We start from the raw sequence: 17,553 nt of genomic DNA on the forward strand, positions 1-17,553 counted from the left end.
TTCCGGGCTTACTTCCTGGTACCTCAACACAGAACCAGTCCGACCTGGCGGTCAACGAGCCGGCGGGACGACCCTTCTAACGGTCCAGCCACGCTCAGCACGCGGGCGGGCGCTATGCAGTGCGCTTCTTTAAGCAATTTGAACGACAGTTTCCCCTCAAGAAGGCTGTTTACGCCTAACCTGACCAAAGATAGAGGCCTTTTCTTCTAACCTGGTGTCAGAAAACATGTCTTTCAACTACGTATCTGCACCTTTATCTAAAATGGCAAGTAGACTTGACTGCTCTGTTAATCGTCATTAACCAAGTATTCACGGAGCGCCTGTTATGTGCTAGGCACGCTGGGGAGAAAGCAGAAAAGGGGTCCCAGGGTCGAGGGTAGGAGCTAAGATTAACTGGAAAGAAACGGCTAGACAAGAATTTGATCAGAGCTGTGGTAAGTGATCCTAAAATAAAATGCACTGGTCGGTGGCAGCATATAGGGGTAGCCGTAGCCTGGGCTGAGCAGTTATTTCCGCGGAAATCCAAAGGATAAGAAGGTGTTAGCCAGGCAAAGAGGAGCGTTTCAGGCAGCGGCGACAGCCTGGGCAAGGCCCCGGGGCCAGAAAGCCAGTTTGGTTCCGAAGGATTAAAGAGAAGAGAGAGGCAGAGAAGCCTGCTGGGGGCGAGGAGAGAGGCAGGCCAAGCCCAGGGTGAGTTTATGGATTACAGGCTTCATCTCAAAAGCAGTGGTAAACCGTTAGGTGGGCTTTGAGCCAAGGTGGCAGCAGCGCCAAGGGGTGGGGAGAAATCTAACTCCTTAAATCCATCTCCGTTTGTAACCACTGATGGGTACATTGACCTCAGACCTTATGCAAAGTTGTGTTTCACACAGTGCTCACTTAGGTCCTGTTCCTCTCCTACCTTCTCTCCAATGTCTGAGAACCTGCTAGATATAAATTCTCTTCACAACTGAGGGGTTTTGTGGTGCTATTTGTGCTTTAGAAATATTCCTCCACTGCTGTGTGGAGAATGCATTGTAGGGTGCGAGAGCGAATGTGGGAGCCCAGCAGAAGGCCCTGGAGAAAGAATCGAGAGACGGCAGCGCAGGCGGGGCAGTGAGGATGGAGAGCACAGCCCCAAGGAATATTTAGAACAGCTACAAAATCTGGGTAATGCTTGAGTGCGGGGGCTTGCGGGCGGGGGCGTTAAGAGTTTACAAGTTCTAGGTTTTCTGGTTTGTGCCAATGGCGAGGTGGCAGCGCTCTCAGTGAAGGGGGCGGGGCAAGAGCAAATTTAGGGGCCAGCATGACTTCAGGTTCGTAAGTCCTGGTGGACATGACAGGTCAGCAAAGGTGTAGAATCAGAGTGGAAACAAATCTGGAGGTCACCTTGGCCTGACAGCTGCTGACTGAAGTCCAGGAATAATGTGACGTGAGAGAAGAATGCCAAGGACTGCGCTTTGAGGAACACCAGTCCGTACAGGTGAGGTCACAGAAGAGAACCCCACAGAAACCCTGAGGGACAGCACAGGACTAGAAAGCAAGCGACTGTGTTCCAGACGTCCAGAGGTTTTCAATTTTGGCATCACTTGGCAAAGTTGTCCGCTTTCACCTAGAGAACAAGCGAAAGAGTGACGTGTCTACTAGATTTTGGAGACATGAAGGTCATTGGTCTCCAGTGAGCGTTGTTGTCTATATGGCGGCAGAAGCTACCGTGGGTTTGAAGAGCAATCAGAAGGGAAGGAAATGGAAAGAGTGGAACAACACTTGAGTCTGACTCAGAAGCAGACAGGAGTAGTTGGAGAATGGGAGGCATGTTCAACAGCTCATGCAAAGATCCAATGGGGAGACATAAAAAATACAGACCAAATGATAACAGAGCTCAGAGTGAGAGAGGATGGGATTTCAGCACATTAATAATTGGCCTTTCATAGGAGCAACCTTCCCTGTGCAGGAGGAGGGGTTAAATGAATGCAGATGCATTTGTGTCCATTTGTCTGGTGGCTTTCTTTTTCAGTGAAGCATATCATCATTTAGGGGATGGAGCAGATCAAGGTCTAAAAAAGGAATAAAGAAACAGTAAGATTATTGGCAGAGCTGACAGCCTAATTGAAGGTGGTGACTATGAATTTACAGGGGTACAAACCTACCAGAAATATGACCGTCAGCTGTCTAGATGCTGGCCCAGTGTAGGGTTCATCCAGGTTTGACATCTTGACAGGCTAACACAATATGGCAGTAGCACACATGACTGTGAGTTATTTACATCTGCCAAAGTCGTCAGCCAAAGACCACTAGGCTCAAGCCTTGCAGTGTGACAAAATCATATTGATTGATTTGCAGGCAACGGGGCTCACTCCAGAGGAGCCATGAATGGCACTCTTTGCTGTGGTGGTAGGAGGGCGCCGTCTTCCGTGAGGTCTGGGCTCCTGCTGAAGGGTGCTGGGAAGCTCGGGGGAAGGGGGACGAGGTCTGGGTTGCAGGCTGTGTCTCAGGATTAGGAGAGGTGGGCGGTTTCCTAGGGGTGGGTGCTCTGGGGAGCGAGGACAGTCTAGCTACTGGGTATCCCCAGTAGTAGGTGGGAGGGGGTAGCAAAGAAGTCTGGACCTGTCCTTCTGAACAAAGCAGTGGTCGCACTAAGAAAGAAGGGGTCACGGTGACGTTACAGCTGCTGCACAACCTTGGCAGAAACAGCGTTTCCTGTTAAGCCTGCAGTAGTTGTGTCCACCCTCCCAGCCGGTCGAGCAGCAGGGCTTGCTTTTTTCTCTTTGCAGTTTGAGTCAGTTTTCAGTCCTTCAGTCCTGGACAAGTTCTTACTTTCATACCAAGCCATTTCCTCCTCTCTTGCCAAATGCGACTTTTAAAACAAATTACAACTTTATATCTATCTGTGCCCTAATAAGATTTAATGAAATACCCAATTACAGAGTTGCCCCTGCTTTCTGATAATGTCTAGCAGGTGTCCAACCTGTGGCCTGCGGGCCACACGCAGCCCAGGATGGCTCTGAAGGCAGCCCAACACAAAATCAGAAATTTACTTAAAACTTTTTGTTCATCAGTTTTTGTTAGTGTTTGTACATTTAATGTGTGGCACAGGACGCCAAAAGGTTGGCTACCCCTGCTTAGACCCTCCCCTGAACCACCCCATCAAAGCCCATATCCTGTAACTGGTTGTTTCTAACACTTCTTACTGACACAACCCACAGCTCCCCAGTGTACAGTCTGTCTTACTACAATACTGAACCCAACATGTCTGGGGACAGGTGTGTTCCCAGTAGTCTGGCTGAAGGGCATTGAGAACACAAAGAGGGTCTGAGGTGATGACATGACCACCAGGTTCAGACCAGCGGTCGCACTGCTCCTCCACAAGACTAGGGCACTGACTGGCTCTTTTGTGTCCTTGCTCTTTGCAGACTTGTACTAATTAATAATCCTGACACAAGGCTTACTGGTTCATGGAAGATATGGCAATCCTAAAGGCCAGCAATTGTAGCCTAGGACCAAATCTTTTAATTACGTACTGTTGCAGTTTTAAAACATGGTCACACATTCCCTGATGCCCCGTTTGATACGGCCTTAGCAACTGGACCAAGAGACTACAGTGCAGGTCTTGCTACCCACTGCTTCTGAATGCAGGCTCTTCCTGAGTCTTCTGGAATGTTCACTCCCACCTCCATGCAGCAGCCATGTTGTGAAAAGGGTTGTCTTCTAGTTACCTCAGCCGTTCAAGCCACCCCAACCCCCCAGGTCCCAGCTGAGGCCTCAAACATGATAGGCCAGGAGGCACAAGACCCACGAGCATAATAAAATGCTTATTGCACAGAGACTCTGAGTTGGGGCGGTGTTTTAAGCAGCACCAGTAACTGGGACACTCTGTTGGAGGCTGTCAGGAGCAGCGGTAGATGTCAGTGAGCTAGCGGACAAAAGGACAAAACTGGATGCTATCCAGAGCGAATGCTCCAAGTTTATCAAGTTAGCATGTGCTTGGCCCCTGGTCTAACCTTTAGCCCCTTCCCCGTACTTCCTTCCTCTGCCCCCAGCTAGACAGTAGCACCATCTTTAGAGAACCTCAGATTAAGGTAACAGTTGTTACAGGAGCCATTTTGAAAAAAAAAGTTCTGACTATTACAATTTCCAAATTGCATATACAGGTTGGGACAAGAGGGGGTTTACAGCTGTGAGTATACAAAACAGTTGATTATTGTATTATTTATTAATTATTGTAGTCTTTTCCATACAAACTATAAACCTACTTTTGACCCACCCTGTATACTTCCCTTTTACAATGAAGAATCTAAAAGTTTTTTAATGTTTTGTACTTGCCAGTTTTTCCACCTAGGTTTGTTATTGAACTGAATTTTTATTCATGAGACACTGGATAGACTATCTTCCATACCAGTTTAGTTTCATAATTTTATAATGTCATATAAAAAAGTTCAACACAAATTCTTTAAAATACCAGGATACCACTCCAAAAACTTAGAGAAAACAAAACCATTTCAATTTTATTTTCAAAGTCTAATTTTAATCCAGACTGAACAAACAAGCAGAAAAGTGAGAAAGCCAACTGTAGTAGCAGACACAGGTGTACCAAATGTAAAACAGTGGGGTTATTAACAGAACTATTTACATGCATATTTACAAGCAATCCTTTTGTACATAAGTTTTACTTTCAGTTAGTTGGAAAAAGATTTCTGACATTAGGTAAAAATAGGACTAAGGTGATACCACATTATAGCAAAAGTATTAGAAAAGTGATCCTCAAGGTGTATCAATTATAAAGGAGATGAAAACTGAGTGACAAAGATCTAGCAAAATTCTCTAGTAAAAAAGTCAATGCAACTCATGCTACCAAATAAAAATGAGAAAGCCTTATAAATAAAGCAGAATAATGTCCTAGGCTTCTGAGTAATGAAGTTAGGTGAAAAAACAACGATTTAGAATTGCAGTAAATCCTCGGTGAAGAATCCTGGTTGTTTAGTTGGGGGTTCTAACTCTTTTTTATGACATTTTAAAAGCCCTTGGTATCAAACAACATCTGGATGTGTAAATCACTTAATGATACATTCTAAGACTTTAGTGCCACAGATTTTTATGATTGTGATTCATATTTGAAACCCAATTCACTGAGACACTAAATGTAAAGCTAAATGAAAGTTATTACTCAACTAAAAAAAAAAGGATGCTACATTTTTGCAGTAATATGTATTTCCAGACTAAGACTTTTTCCCTCAAGAAAAGCTGAATTTAAAGGATAAGCTTCTAACCAGCTAGCAAAATTTACTTTCAACATTTCATTTATTTCAAAATCGATTTTATTGCAGCCAAAACAGTGGAATTAACTGTACATAATAAACTATTTTATATATATACACATTTTAAGTTATAGGGAATAAAGTTTATTTTGGCAGATAGTGTTAAACAAAATTAAAGTTGCATACATTAGTAACATAACTCAACATCCTTAATTTGGTATAAGTGACACAATTTTCTTGCTGTCCTGTGTTCTGCTAAATCACCTTAACCTAAACTGCTTTATAAAACTGATATGGTGAAATTTAACTTTACTGTTTTCGCTTACACTCTGATTCCAAACAAAACTTTTCATAAGCTTCTTCTATCTCTGGGTCCATCTCATCATCAATATCATCCAAGTATCTGGAAAAAAAGCAAAGATCACTCGTAAGTTTTTTTCAATGCAGAAAATGTCTTATACTAAGCCATGAGGAAAAGCATGTGATATAACTTTCCTAGATGGGTTTGATAATGCGAGCACTCTCTAGAATTACATTAAATGTCAGCCCTCAGACAATAAATGCTTAATATGGTGTGTTCAGTTTTACAGTGGATTCTGAATTCCTTCTGTTTGAAGATTCTGCTATACTTTTAGACATGTTAAATTCTTTAACCTAATCTAAAAGTTAAAGGCTTTACATATAAACTTTGGGCTCAAGATTGACATTAATTTCATAAATTTAGCTTGTTAACAACACTTATACTATAATTAGAACATAGAATTTCAGGTGTACCATTCCCTTCTAAATATGCACTAATATTTTATGTCTACTTAACATCAGAAATAGTATTTCTGCAATGACAACTTAAGTCACAATCCACTGGGAATCACACTTTCCCAGCAAGAAGCTACTTTTGAGGTCACCTATTGCATTTCAGGTTTTTTCCAACTATTCAGTAGTTTAAAATGATGGAAAACTAGGCTTTCCATAATTTAGTGCCCACAGAGGCCTTCATATACACACATCCTCACTGAATTCCCAGAGCCATCTTGGAAAGACAGGTACTACTATAATCTTAATGCCAAGAACAACTTGAACTTCCAGTGGTACACTGAGCAGGGTTTGAATTTCCCTAACTGTGCTTGTGCTTAGGTCCTTAAAGCCTTGTATTTTTCCTATTAAACTAGTTTATAAAAGAATGACTGTATATATAAGAAGATCATAAACTGACTTACAATTAAAAATGTCACTAAAGAAAGAATAAAGGCAGTTCACTATTTTTTAAAACCCACACACCAAGAGGAGGTCTGTAAGAAAAGGTGGAATCACAGATTTAATTTACTCTTCCCTTAGGAAGAAGAGGGCCGGCGCAGCTTGTCGCAGTCCATGTGAGCTGTCAACAGGGCTGGGACTAACCCTTGCAAGCTTTTCCCCCTTCTGTAACAGGATGCAGTTAAGTCTGATGATAAGTGAGTAATACACCAAAAACTTCTTACCTACCAAGAATGGCAGGTAAAGAAGCTGAAATATGAGAACTGTTCCCATCAGTCCAAACATTTCCGTGCAGTAACCTGCTTTCTTAGGCTTAATTCGCCCTGTAACAGCTCAGAGAGGGTCTCTGCCACTGCTCTCTGCCAGAGCACTTCTGTCTTCTCTTCTCATTCTCAAAAACTCTAGGAGGGCAGTGCTCTTCCTGTTTTACAGATGGAGCCACTTGTCCAGGTTCTCACAGTATTAGAGCTATTTATTGTACAGTTTTAGGTATGATAATAGAATCTGTTTTGTAAAAACTAATTATGCTTGAGTATACTACATTTTAATAGTTTTCCCCCTTAACTTTATATAAATTTTTAAAACCAGTTTGTGTGGTTTCCAACATGATTACCTGAAAAGTTTTGGTAAATAAGTACTACGTATATACCACTATAATACCATCAAATCAAAATGCACATTCTTTTATCTACTTTTTTTCTAGTCTAAACTCCTATGTAAGCTGTGGCCATAGAAATTTCACAAATAAACTTAGTAGCTAAAGAGAGCTTACGGATCACTAGCCCCTGATAAATCGGTTCCATTTTCTTCATAATCTGGAAAAAAGTCTTCTCTTTCAAGTAACTCTTGATATTTCTCTTGGTAATCTACAAAAAAAAAAAAAAAAAATTAAATGCTAAAACATTCATATGAAATAGCCAGTTATTAAGAAATATTCAATATTATGATGTGACATTTAAGTAGATCTGAAGTTTAAATACCAGTAAGCTGTGTTTGTTTATCAAGTAAGCTTAATTACATACGAATAGCTTTTGCAAAACTTAAATTCTAATTGGCTTGCTTTTGCCCCCTGCATGCTCATGAATCTTAATTATATATATTTTCCTCTAAATATAAGTTGGAACTCAAAGCCATTGGGAACATACCAGAGTACATCTCCCGGCCTATGTGTATGCTGTCTACATTCTCTCCTGCTTCTTTCCCTCAGACAAAACACTAGTTACAGTTTGCTGGGGAAGAACTTGTTTCCCCATTCTCCTGTTTTCCTTCCACAAGGAGAGATTTCATTCAAATAATCTGGTGTCCAGCTCTGTTACTCCTCCCCAAGGAGGTCCAGTGAGCCATCGACCTGGCTGGCAAGCAATAGCCATGGGCCCATGGTCCTCAATCAGAGGAAGCTGCCCTAACAAGGGTCCATGCACAGGGCATTTTTTCCTTTCTTCCTGGGCCTTAGAGACAGCTGGAAAGTAGCTACCTAATCAATGTTTCAGCTGGGGGGGGGCGGGTGCTCTTCCTAGGTGATACAAGTGATAGCATAGCTCTCCATCTGCCAACTGCCCTCAGCACAGTTACTGCATCTATTATAAGATTAGCATGGCTGTAGGGAGTCCCTACCACTGAATAATAAAATGCATCAGTGTGTATTAAAACTGTCACCTTAAAATTAGCTTCTTGTGAACAACAGCTACCTCAAATTTCAAAAGGATAATATATTTGACCAGGTAAAAACTATGTTTTTCCAAAACTGTCAGTTGCTATAAAACTTTAATTCCAGTTTAAAGGATGAGCAACATTTTTGACATTCAGTTTTGGCAATTTGGAGACCATTTGAACTATGAAACCTTCCTACAACAAATACTTGAGGTATCAGGTAAGAAAAACATTTTTTCAAATGTACAGATGAGGTCACAAAAAACATCAAGTCTCCTGATGACAGAAATGAGAAGGGAACTGAAAGCCACACACAATTACTACAGCTGGGAGGCCTTTGGACCACGTGGTAACCACAACTGAACTTGGATTTTAAACCCACAGGTCCAAAAGAAAGGCCTTGGGCCCACTGAAACAGGAAGACGGAATTCACGCCCCCACTCGTCTTACTCTTCACAAACCCAGGACGTTCAAAGGGCTGATTATCTCCAGAAAAAGATGAACCAGGTAAAAAACAAAATGTAAAACACCTCAGTGGCAAAGAAGCCTGGTTGTGTCTGTCTGGGTTTGGAGCAGGGACAGTGGTACTCTAGCTCCCCAGAGAATTTGAAACAATGTCTGTGCCTCAAAATTTCACTACCTATATAAAAAATACAAAACAAAAAAACCCTACGACAAGAAAAAATCTTGTTGCAAGCCACTCTTACACCTGTGGCTCCCAGTAGGAGCAAATATAAAACCCACATTGGATAGATTCACCTACAATCCAAGCCACAAGCTCCTGTGAAGAAAAACAAAAGGGCACTTAAACACTAGAGCATTCATAAAGGACAGAGCAAATGACAGGAAAACAGATCACACAAAGATGACAAAGAACCACAAGGAATCGAAGTAACTTTGAAGCATAAAAAGGAAAATCTGTCTTACCCAGGTTATAAAAGATTTACAGCAAGGTCAGAATAATTAAGAATATGGTGCTGGTGTTGAGACAGACAAACAGAAGAAAGATCCACATGCAGAGAGAGGAATGAGACAGATTACAGAGGAATTACATGGTACACAAGAGGAACACTTTATCTAAAAGAGGAAGGATGATTCAACACCTGTTGTTAACATGAAGACTATGAAAAAATATTTAATTCCTACTGTATCCCACACATAAAAATTAGCCAGGTTAAAGACCTAAATATAAAGCAATAAAAGATTTATAGAATAAAATGGAATTTGATAGTAGCAAGGAGACTAAGTCACACAAAGCACAAATGACATAATTTAGTTTACATTAAACTCAAAGCCTCCTCTATGTTAAGACAAACAAAAAGGAAGATGGGAAAAGAATTTCCTTTCTAGGCTATGCAAGGAATTACAAATCAACAAGGGAAACAAATGATCCAACAGAAATATGGGCAAAGAACACAAATAGGAAATTGGCGAAGAAATCAAAAGTTCAAGAGAAACATGAAAAGAAATTCAGTATCATGAGTAAGAAAATGAATTTTAAAATTTCATACAATCAGACTGACAAAAATTAGGTCTCGTACTTAGTGTTGCCAAGATGAGACAGGAACCCTCATATGCTGTAAAAACTAAGTCGTATAATTGCCTGAAAAGCAGTCCAACAACATTTAGTGAAGCTGAAGATGCAAATAGCCTATAATGTGACAATTCTACCTCCTCACCCTAAAGAAACCCCTGCAAGTGCCCAAAGACTTAAAGGTGTTTGTCGGCACCAGAGGAACAAGTGTGAACCGCCCGACCACCCCCAGCAGGGGAGCTATACACTGCAGTTTAGCCTGAGCATTATTTGGCATTTAAAGTAAAGGAACCAAAGCTATATCAAATTAACAAAAAAGTATACTGAAAAAAAAGGTGCAAAAGGCCGTGTACAGTAAGATACTACGTGGGTTAATACTACTGTGTGTGACAATCCAATAGTTTACAGACACATATGGAGTAGAAAGACATCACAATGACACAAACTAGGGACAATCATCACCCCTGGGGGAAAAGTGATGGGAGGCCTGAACGTGGGGGTGACAATGAGAAGGGAAATGGTTTACTATCATCTGTAGGGTTTTATTTCTTTAAAAAGACCCAAAGTGTATAGTAATATGGCAAAATGAGATTGGTTTAATCTTGGCTGTGCCTCAACAGGTCAGGTTTTGTGGCTTTGCGTTATTTGAGCGTTTCTTAATTTAAAGCTGAGTGACCAGGCCTCCTCTCTGCCGCTGGGGCACGGACAGCCAGGGCCTGCCATCCAGAGAGAACACGCGGGGAAATTCGGACCATCAGCTGGTTGTAGTTTTTCCAAGTGGAAAAAACATCTCTCTTGACCATACTGCAGTCCCATTTACCATAATTAAAGCAATGCTTCTACCAAATGCTCTCTTCTAAAAGGGAAAGCATGCAGAGATTTAGATTTTTGTTAACTGTGACCCACCACGTATTAATGAAACCTGTATTCTTAGTATCTGCAAGTATTAACCCATATTAATGAAAGCTGCTGGCTATGTAGTGAATTAGAACCATCTTTTCCTTCCATCCTTATCACCCCAAAGTTCAGAGTATAAAAATATTGGAGGAAATGCAAAATAAAAACGGTCACATTTAACTGAGGGATTCTTCTAATCTTTCATTGTTAGGGTGACAAGACACTATATACTGAGTCAGATGTTCTACTTGAAATGATTCCAAGTGGTTCCTGTAAGGAACATTCTCTACCAGGTAAGCCTTTACCCTATATATTTTAGAATGATGTGTGAACTCTTCAAAAAGATAGGTTTGTGCTGGTGAGGGTATGTTTTTCTGTAATTTACCAACTTCCAAACAAAAAACAAAAAAAACCCCCCAGAAAACAGGGAAATGACGGTGAGACAACATACCTGGATCAGCTGCAGTGAAAGGAACACCATCAGGTGTGTAAAATGTTGGTTCATTCTAGGTTAAAACAAAGTGATAAAAGTATGTATTCATTTCAAAAATCGATTTTTTAAAAGCACATTACCAATGAAGCATGGCCAGTGTCACTCATGTGCATGTGATTGTGCAGCGCATGAAGAAGCAAAGCACAGACTTCTCCGCAGCCATTTCACGTCTTGTTCTATTATCTCAAATGCCTGTTCTAACACTGCACCGGACACATCCCACTCGCGGTGAACTGTGCTGCTATGCTGTGTGGTCCCCCATCGGCTCCCCACCCCTTTTTCCTTTGAGAATTTCCAAGACCGGGGTTGTGGGAGCGATTGCTCTATAGCTGCTTTATGTCTGTCCTGTCAGGAGCTTCAGGGCACCATTGGCCTAGTAACCATTTTTGTTTTCTTAGCTTAGTTTTTGACCACACACAAAGTAAAGTCTGACATGCAAGCCTTTGTTATGAATTCTCTGGAAAAACCATTTCCTGGAATCCCTACGTTCACCCAAGCCCAGGTCTTGTCAATTTCCCCTGCCACTGGATGGCTCTTTCTTGTCTACCTGTCCCGGGAGGATTCCATGTCTCTCCCATTCACCTGCTCTGCTTGCTGCCACATGATCGTAACACCCACGAAAAGTTATTTGGCATTGCACTTTGGGAGCAGCTTTATGTAACTCATCTAGAAATTTCCAAAACTGAATTCAAGCAATAAGCAAAATTTAACAAGTAAACACTGACATACCATAAAATAGTTAGGGTCATTTTCAGGTGTTGCTTCTCTGTATGTTGAGGTTACATGGACTCTACCCCAGTTACTTGACCGGAGTTCTACAAGCTTCAAGAGCATCTGTTTTACATCTCTGCAGACAAAGAAGTTAAAGAAGTTAAAGAAGGTGGAAAAGAAGTTAAGGGTATATGCACTGTAGGTTTTCTCAGGCTCTATAACACCAGACTCCTAAAACTGCTCCATCAGTTTACCATGGACATTCAGTGCTTTGATTTTCTAGACATTTCCTATAACAACACAAATTTACCTTTTTTTAAAATAAATAGCCTTTGGAATTTGTTGCATATAACTAACTATGTGGTTCTTAAAGGCAGTGGCCGTCTTGCAATCATTTCTGTGCTTCCTTATAATAGTACTTCACCCAAATACTTACTGAATTATTGAAGAAAAATGGCTAGGTGAGCAGAAGCCACAGGTAAAACATGCATTTAAAGAAAACGTTTCTGTAGATCAATCTGTAAAGATTTCAATTATTCTGATGAAGTGCAGCTGATTAAAAAACAACCCCAAAGAAACAGCAAGGACTGGAGCTGTCTTGGCATCTCCCTTGCCCCTCCCACCTGCTGCAGTGTGCATCTAGGACGACATTCTCAATCCTCTGAATAATTTCTTCCATATCAATCTTTCCTTTTTCCTTCCAGGCATCTTCCAAAACTGACCCTGTCAACTAAAAAAATAATGCAGGTTTCAGTAAAATGAAGAATTCAATAAAGTACAGGTATTCTAAAAATATCTTAGCAGCACTTTAAACATTCTTTAATCAAGTTAAATATTCCCAATTGTTCTCTACCATCTAATACTCAGGTATCTCAATATCATCTATGTTTTCTTGACTGAGAAACTAATGAACTACAGCAGAATTCTCACTATAGGTTTTGTGTGTCAGTGACTATATGGTATATACCCTGCATGACTAAGACAGGCTATAAAATTTTAATCAATATGTCACTTTTTGAAACATGCAGAATGTAATAAATATGGAAGTTTTGAATTAAATAAAATCTTCAGCAGGAAAAAATGACTTAAGGGATATAAACGTAACACACAAAAACTAAAAATGTGTGTAATAAACATGAAGAAATCATCAGGAAAATGCAAGTTGAAATGAGGTTTTCGTTTTCACTCATCACCTATGACAAAACCAAACCCAAGACTGACTGCAGCCACCACTGAGAAGGACATGGATGGGAAGAGGGGTATTCACTCACTCCTGGGGGGCAGACCCTCTTCGGCGGAATGTTTGGAAGGGAAATTTGGAATTACAGAAGGTCTCCAACTTACAATGTTAGACTTATAATTTTTTTTTAATAATGTTTTAACTTTGCAATGGTTCAAAAGCAAAAAGCATCCAGTGGAAATTACTCTGAATTCTGGTCTTTCCCCGGGCTGGTGAAATGTGGTACGATCCTCTCTCAGGATGCTGGGCAGTGGCCGGGAGCTACGCCTCCCAGGCAGGTTTGTATTCACGGGGGTGAGAAATGGGTCCCTCTGCGTTTTTGTGTGTTGGGTGATTCTGCCCAACGTGGCCTAATACAAGTGTTCTGAGCATGTTTAAGGTGGGGTTGGCTAAGCTCTCTGTTTAGTAGGTCAGGTGTATTAAATGCATTTTTAGCTTACAATATTTTCAGCCTCTAATGGACTTAGTGGAACGTAACCTCATCCTAAGTCAAGGAGTATTTGCACTTATCAAATCAGATTACACTCTGATCCACCAAACCTACATGCAGGAACTTAAGCCTCCTAAACCACCGCACAGAGACACGAGTACTGACAGTGCTGCAGAGAAATAACCAAACTGAAAACAACTCAGCTGCTGGACAACAGAACGCACAAACAGTGAGTGTGTAAACAACGGGGTCCTGGAACCGCTGCTGAAAGATGTAAATCTGTGCCACGCAGAGACCTAAGAGCTTCAGTAGGTGGCGAACAAGCAAGTTCCAACACAGTAATGCTGCTTGTGAGAGTATACCTACAGCACGGGAAAGGAAGAGGTAAAGTGAAGGATTTCCATTTTTCTCTTCTAAAATCTGCTTCTTACATTAAATAAATATGTACTGCTTTTCCAATATTAAATCTGAGAGGAAAGTACAATGTCAATCTTTAACTTGAAGTAATACCTTAATGTTGAATTCATGTGTGTATTATACATACTTTCTCCAAATTATATATGAAAGGAGTAGAACAGTTACACTTTAAGGAAAGAAAAGTAAAACCTACCTTCAGTAATTTTACCGCACAAATTAAGTTATCATCCAGAGGGTTAGAAAAGAGGGCATTCAGTAGCTCCCGCAGACCAACCTGAAGAATGTCTGCTCTTGTAACCTGTCCATTTGTTCCTTTGATCTTTTGGGACAAAAGGAAATAAAAAGCAACTATGCCAAAATATAATACAGATATATAAATGGTCTGACAAAGTGTTGGTATTTTATGTTAAAACAATACAGACATCATAGGAACACACACTAATATCTTCACAAAATTACTCACCTTATATATGTAACTAACATTCTAATAAGACTAATAAACCTATAGGTAAAATTTTCATTTATCACACATGACATATGGTCCAGATAATATAAGTCTCCCTGAATGCTACTGCTTCATGAAGCATCTCTAGTTTATTAAAGCCGCCACCTTTTGGGGGAACACACAATTTTACTATGCTTTTTATAACTGTTTAAAAATACTGATTTTGGATAATGGTTCACATTATCTCATCTCTCCAGCTGGAAGACTTTTAGGTTCAAGAGCCATGCCTGATCTTTCCACTGCCCACAGAGCCTCCACACCAGCCCCCGGCCCCACACACAGAGCACCAGTACTTCCAAAAAAAGAACACAACTGCATTCTTAAAATGGCTCTCCATTCAAGGCACATTTTAGATTGGTGCTCTTATCTTGCCTTGTGTAACAAACTGAAAAAGATTAAAACATGACATTTTCATGAAATTAAGCCCCGCTGTGACAAAAGGGATAGCCGATGAGGCCCTAGACTGGACGGAGACCTTCAGATGCACTGACACACACTTATGTGGACTCATGTATCTTATCAGTGGTGTTTATGGTACTAAGGCCTCGATTTAGGGTGTAAGAAGGTAAACCTGTATCTGAGACTAACTAGTCAAAAAACAAATCACATAATCATTACAAAGTAATATTCAGAACTTACGTTTTCTACTAACAATATGTCAAGTAAACCAACGATTTACAAACAAATTTAGCTGTACACTTCATACAAGTGCATTTTATATGGAAGATTAATACATAAAACAGGACCAAGAACTAATCTGGGTGAATTAGGTGAAAAAAACCAAAAACTATTAGTCTCTCTCTACCTCTTCACTCAAAGCTTTTGTTCTGTAGGTCAAGTTGCTTTTCAGCCACCACCTGAATGTCAACATGCTATGTACTGATGTTCCTGATTCAAGAATTCAAAAAAACCATGAGCGTCTACATTTCAAAAGCTTCAACATGCACAGAACACTATGGCTTTGCAGAAGTCCTTGAAGACTTTAAAACTGCTTCCCAACATCTCTCCCATGAACAGGAACAAGCATGTTCCTTTACAGCAGACTCCGCTGTGAGCGGGCTCTGAGACAGTGTTCTGTCTCTCCCGTTCTCCCTCCCCCATTCCACTCTCAATGCTGTAAAAGGATAATGCAAACAAATTCTTTACTGATATCCAACTGTTCTCAAAAGTATTAACAACAGAAAACATCTCCTCACCTCCAGATTAAGATAAAGCTCTCCCAGAAAGAGCACAAACGCATGGAATCGTTTTCGAGTTGCTTCATCCCCCTTTGCAGCTTGGTCTTTAAGTTCATATTCAGTCCGACATCTAATAAAGATAAAGCTTTTATAATCTCAAAACATTGCTTTGTTTTGTAAATAGTCAAACAAGATGACCGACCATTCGCCAGTTTGGTTGTCCACAAGCAATACAAAGACAAGTAAATGCACAAACGTCCAGACCTCCTACAACAAGAAGTGTGCCCATCTATTATAGAGATCAGACCATGCATCGCCTTTTCTAAGAGGCCTAGTTTTAAGAAACTTGTAATAGTGGAAAATAAACCTATCAGATCAAGTTGTAATAAGTTTAAACAACATAAGTTTCTTGAGGTTCATATATGCTGGCACTGGTTTTACAAAACCAAGCTATCTCTGTAAATTGGTCTACTCTTTATGAATATATTAACTTTGAAACAGATCTTCTTAAGCCCATTATCCTTGTTAATTTCCATTATATAAATCAGAGAAGAGAAATAAGGTGAAAAGCCCTCAATTGAATAGACACACAGAAAGCAATTAATTTGGCCTCTATTTCTAATAAAGACTGAAAAAGTCAAATAACATTTTCCCCCAAAGTGGCCCATTTGCCTTACATAGTAACAGAAAGAAACCATCCTATCAGAGCTTTATGGGCACAGTTCTAAGAGATTTCTGAAGTTATCACAACAAACCCTGGCCAGTGTGGTTCGGCTGGCTGGAGTGTCGACCACAGACTGACAAGGCCGTGGGTCCTGTCCCCAGTCAAGGACACGTACAAGAGGCAACTAGTCAATGTTTCTCTCTCACAGCAATGTTTCTCTCCCTCCACTCCCTTCTCTCTAAGATCATTAAGCATGTCCTCGGGTAAGGATAAAATAGGTAATAAAATAAAATCATCACAACCAGCCTATCACTGCCTGTGTCAATGAATTTGGTGTCAGCTACTGCTACTAACACTAATTTTTTTAAATGGACTTTTAAACTGTTAACCATTTTTGTGTTAAATGTTTTTTCCCCCTTATCTTCATTATTAAGGTGGTGATATGCAGGTAAGTTGTGTGTTTTATAAAACTGATCTTGACAGTTCTTTAAAGACCAAGGGAGAAGCTTATGGAGACTGGCTTTCATTCACGGAGGACCAGTTTAGGCTGCTTTGTAAAACCATTTGTCAAAAGAAAAAAAAGTCACTCTTGACCAAGAATTTTCCTTGGGTCAGTTTATGAATCAACCATAAATAAACCCAAGATAGCTTACTGTGCACCTGTAGGGCTGATTCTGATGCTTACAAGTTACATTAAACAAGTACCACCTACTGTACGAGCCAGATAAGGAAGGTGTTTGTTACCTTCTCATACACAGTAATTCCTCATCAGGAAAAAAAGCTGGCATATCTATAAATAGAACGCTGTGGTTAATTATGGAAAGGATCAGTTAATTAATGCCAATTCAGTTATCCAAGCACCTTGTGGCTGCTCTCCTTTCTCTGTCCTTTCTTTTATGACTTTGCAGGTAAAATCTTTGATGAAATGACCTTTTGTTTTAAAAATGCTACGACTATTAAGACAGGTGAGTGTATGTGCAAAAGCATATCCCTACTACTCCTGTAACATTATTGATTATCTAGGTGAGAGGAAAGAACCTAAACCTTTTTAAGCTAAGGGTTTCAATTATAAAAGCATGCTTACCTCAGAGAGGTTAAAGTGCAGGAAAAATAAAGAACACAGTCACTGTAACCCAGAGATAGCTGCTGCGAAGGTAACGTCTGTCTTTTTCAAATATGTGTGTATTTTTAAGTTAGGTAATAGATTATGCCCTGCTTTTCTCTAGTTACATGATTAGCATTTTTCCTTGTTAACATCTTTGACAGTATCAGTACTACAGGGGCACACATGGGGCAAAGAGGAAAGAACCGGAAGAGGGATCCTCAGCCAGGGCTACGCAGGAGAA

The 17,553-nt window shown here is 40.4% G+C and overlaps 1 protein-coding gene and 2 long non-coding RNA genes across 7 annotated transcripts in view; 2 read left to right on the forward strand and 1 right to left on the reverse strand.

Annotated features, from left to right (window-relative positions):
• Positions 1-9,193, forward strand: LOC129071957 (uncharacterized). Of its 3 annotated transcripts, none has more exons than XR_008529323.1 (3): positions 1-269; positions 6,574-6,685; positions 8,523-9,193. It is a non-coding gene; the product is annotated as an uncharacterized LOC129071957 (long non-coding RNA). The 3 variants fall into 3 exon arrangements; XR_008529324.1 differs by lacking the exon at positions 1-269 and adding an exon at positions 918-1,149 and having other exon boundaries at positions 6,570-6,685; XR_008529325.1 differs by lacking the exon at positions 1-269 and adding an exon at positions 1,299-1,462 and having other exon boundaries at positions 6,570-6,685.
• The window catches only part of PAIP1 (poly(A) binding protein interacting protein 1), a 26,252-nt gene continuing 13,970 nt past the window's right edge, over positions 5,272-17,553 (reverse strand). For all 3 annotated transcript variants that reach the window (XM_054575323.1, XM_054575321.1, XM_054575322.1), the window contains exons 5-11: positions 15,562-15,673; positions 14,054-14,179; positions 12,397-12,503; positions 11,792-11,909; positions 11,021-11,075; positions 7,261-7,354; positions 5,272-5,637 (exon numbers count right to left, since the gene is read on the reverse strand). In XM_054575323.1, the coding sequence (XP_054431298.1) occupies positions 5,544-5,637; positions 7,261-7,354; positions 11,021-11,075; positions 11,792-11,909; positions 12,397-12,503; positions 14,054-14,179; positions 15,562-15,673 (706 nt within the window). In that variant the 3' untranslated portion in view covers positions 5,272-5,543. The remainder of the gene's footprint in view (positions 5,638-7,260; positions 7,355-11,020; positions 11,076-11,791; positions 11,910-12,396; positions 12,504-14,053; positions 14,180-15,561; positions 15,674-17,553) is intronic.
• On the forward strand, positions 10,788-15,836 carry LOC129071958 (uncharacterized). The gene is made up of 3 exons (XR_008529326.1): positions 10,788-10,862; positions 13,564-13,827; positions 15,199-15,836. It is a non-coding gene; the product is annotated as an uncharacterized LOC129071958 (long non-coding RNA).

Source organism: Pteronotus mesoamericanus, unplaced genomic scaffold, assembly GCF_021234165.1.
Source record: "Pteronotus mesoamericanus isolate MK-2021 breed Mesoamerican mustached bat unplaced genomic scaffold, CSHL_Meso_final contig_29, whole genome shotgun sequence".
Lineage (NCBI taxonomy): Eukaryota > Metazoa > Chordata > Mammalia > Chiroptera > Mormoopidae > Pteronotus > Pteronotus mesoamericanus.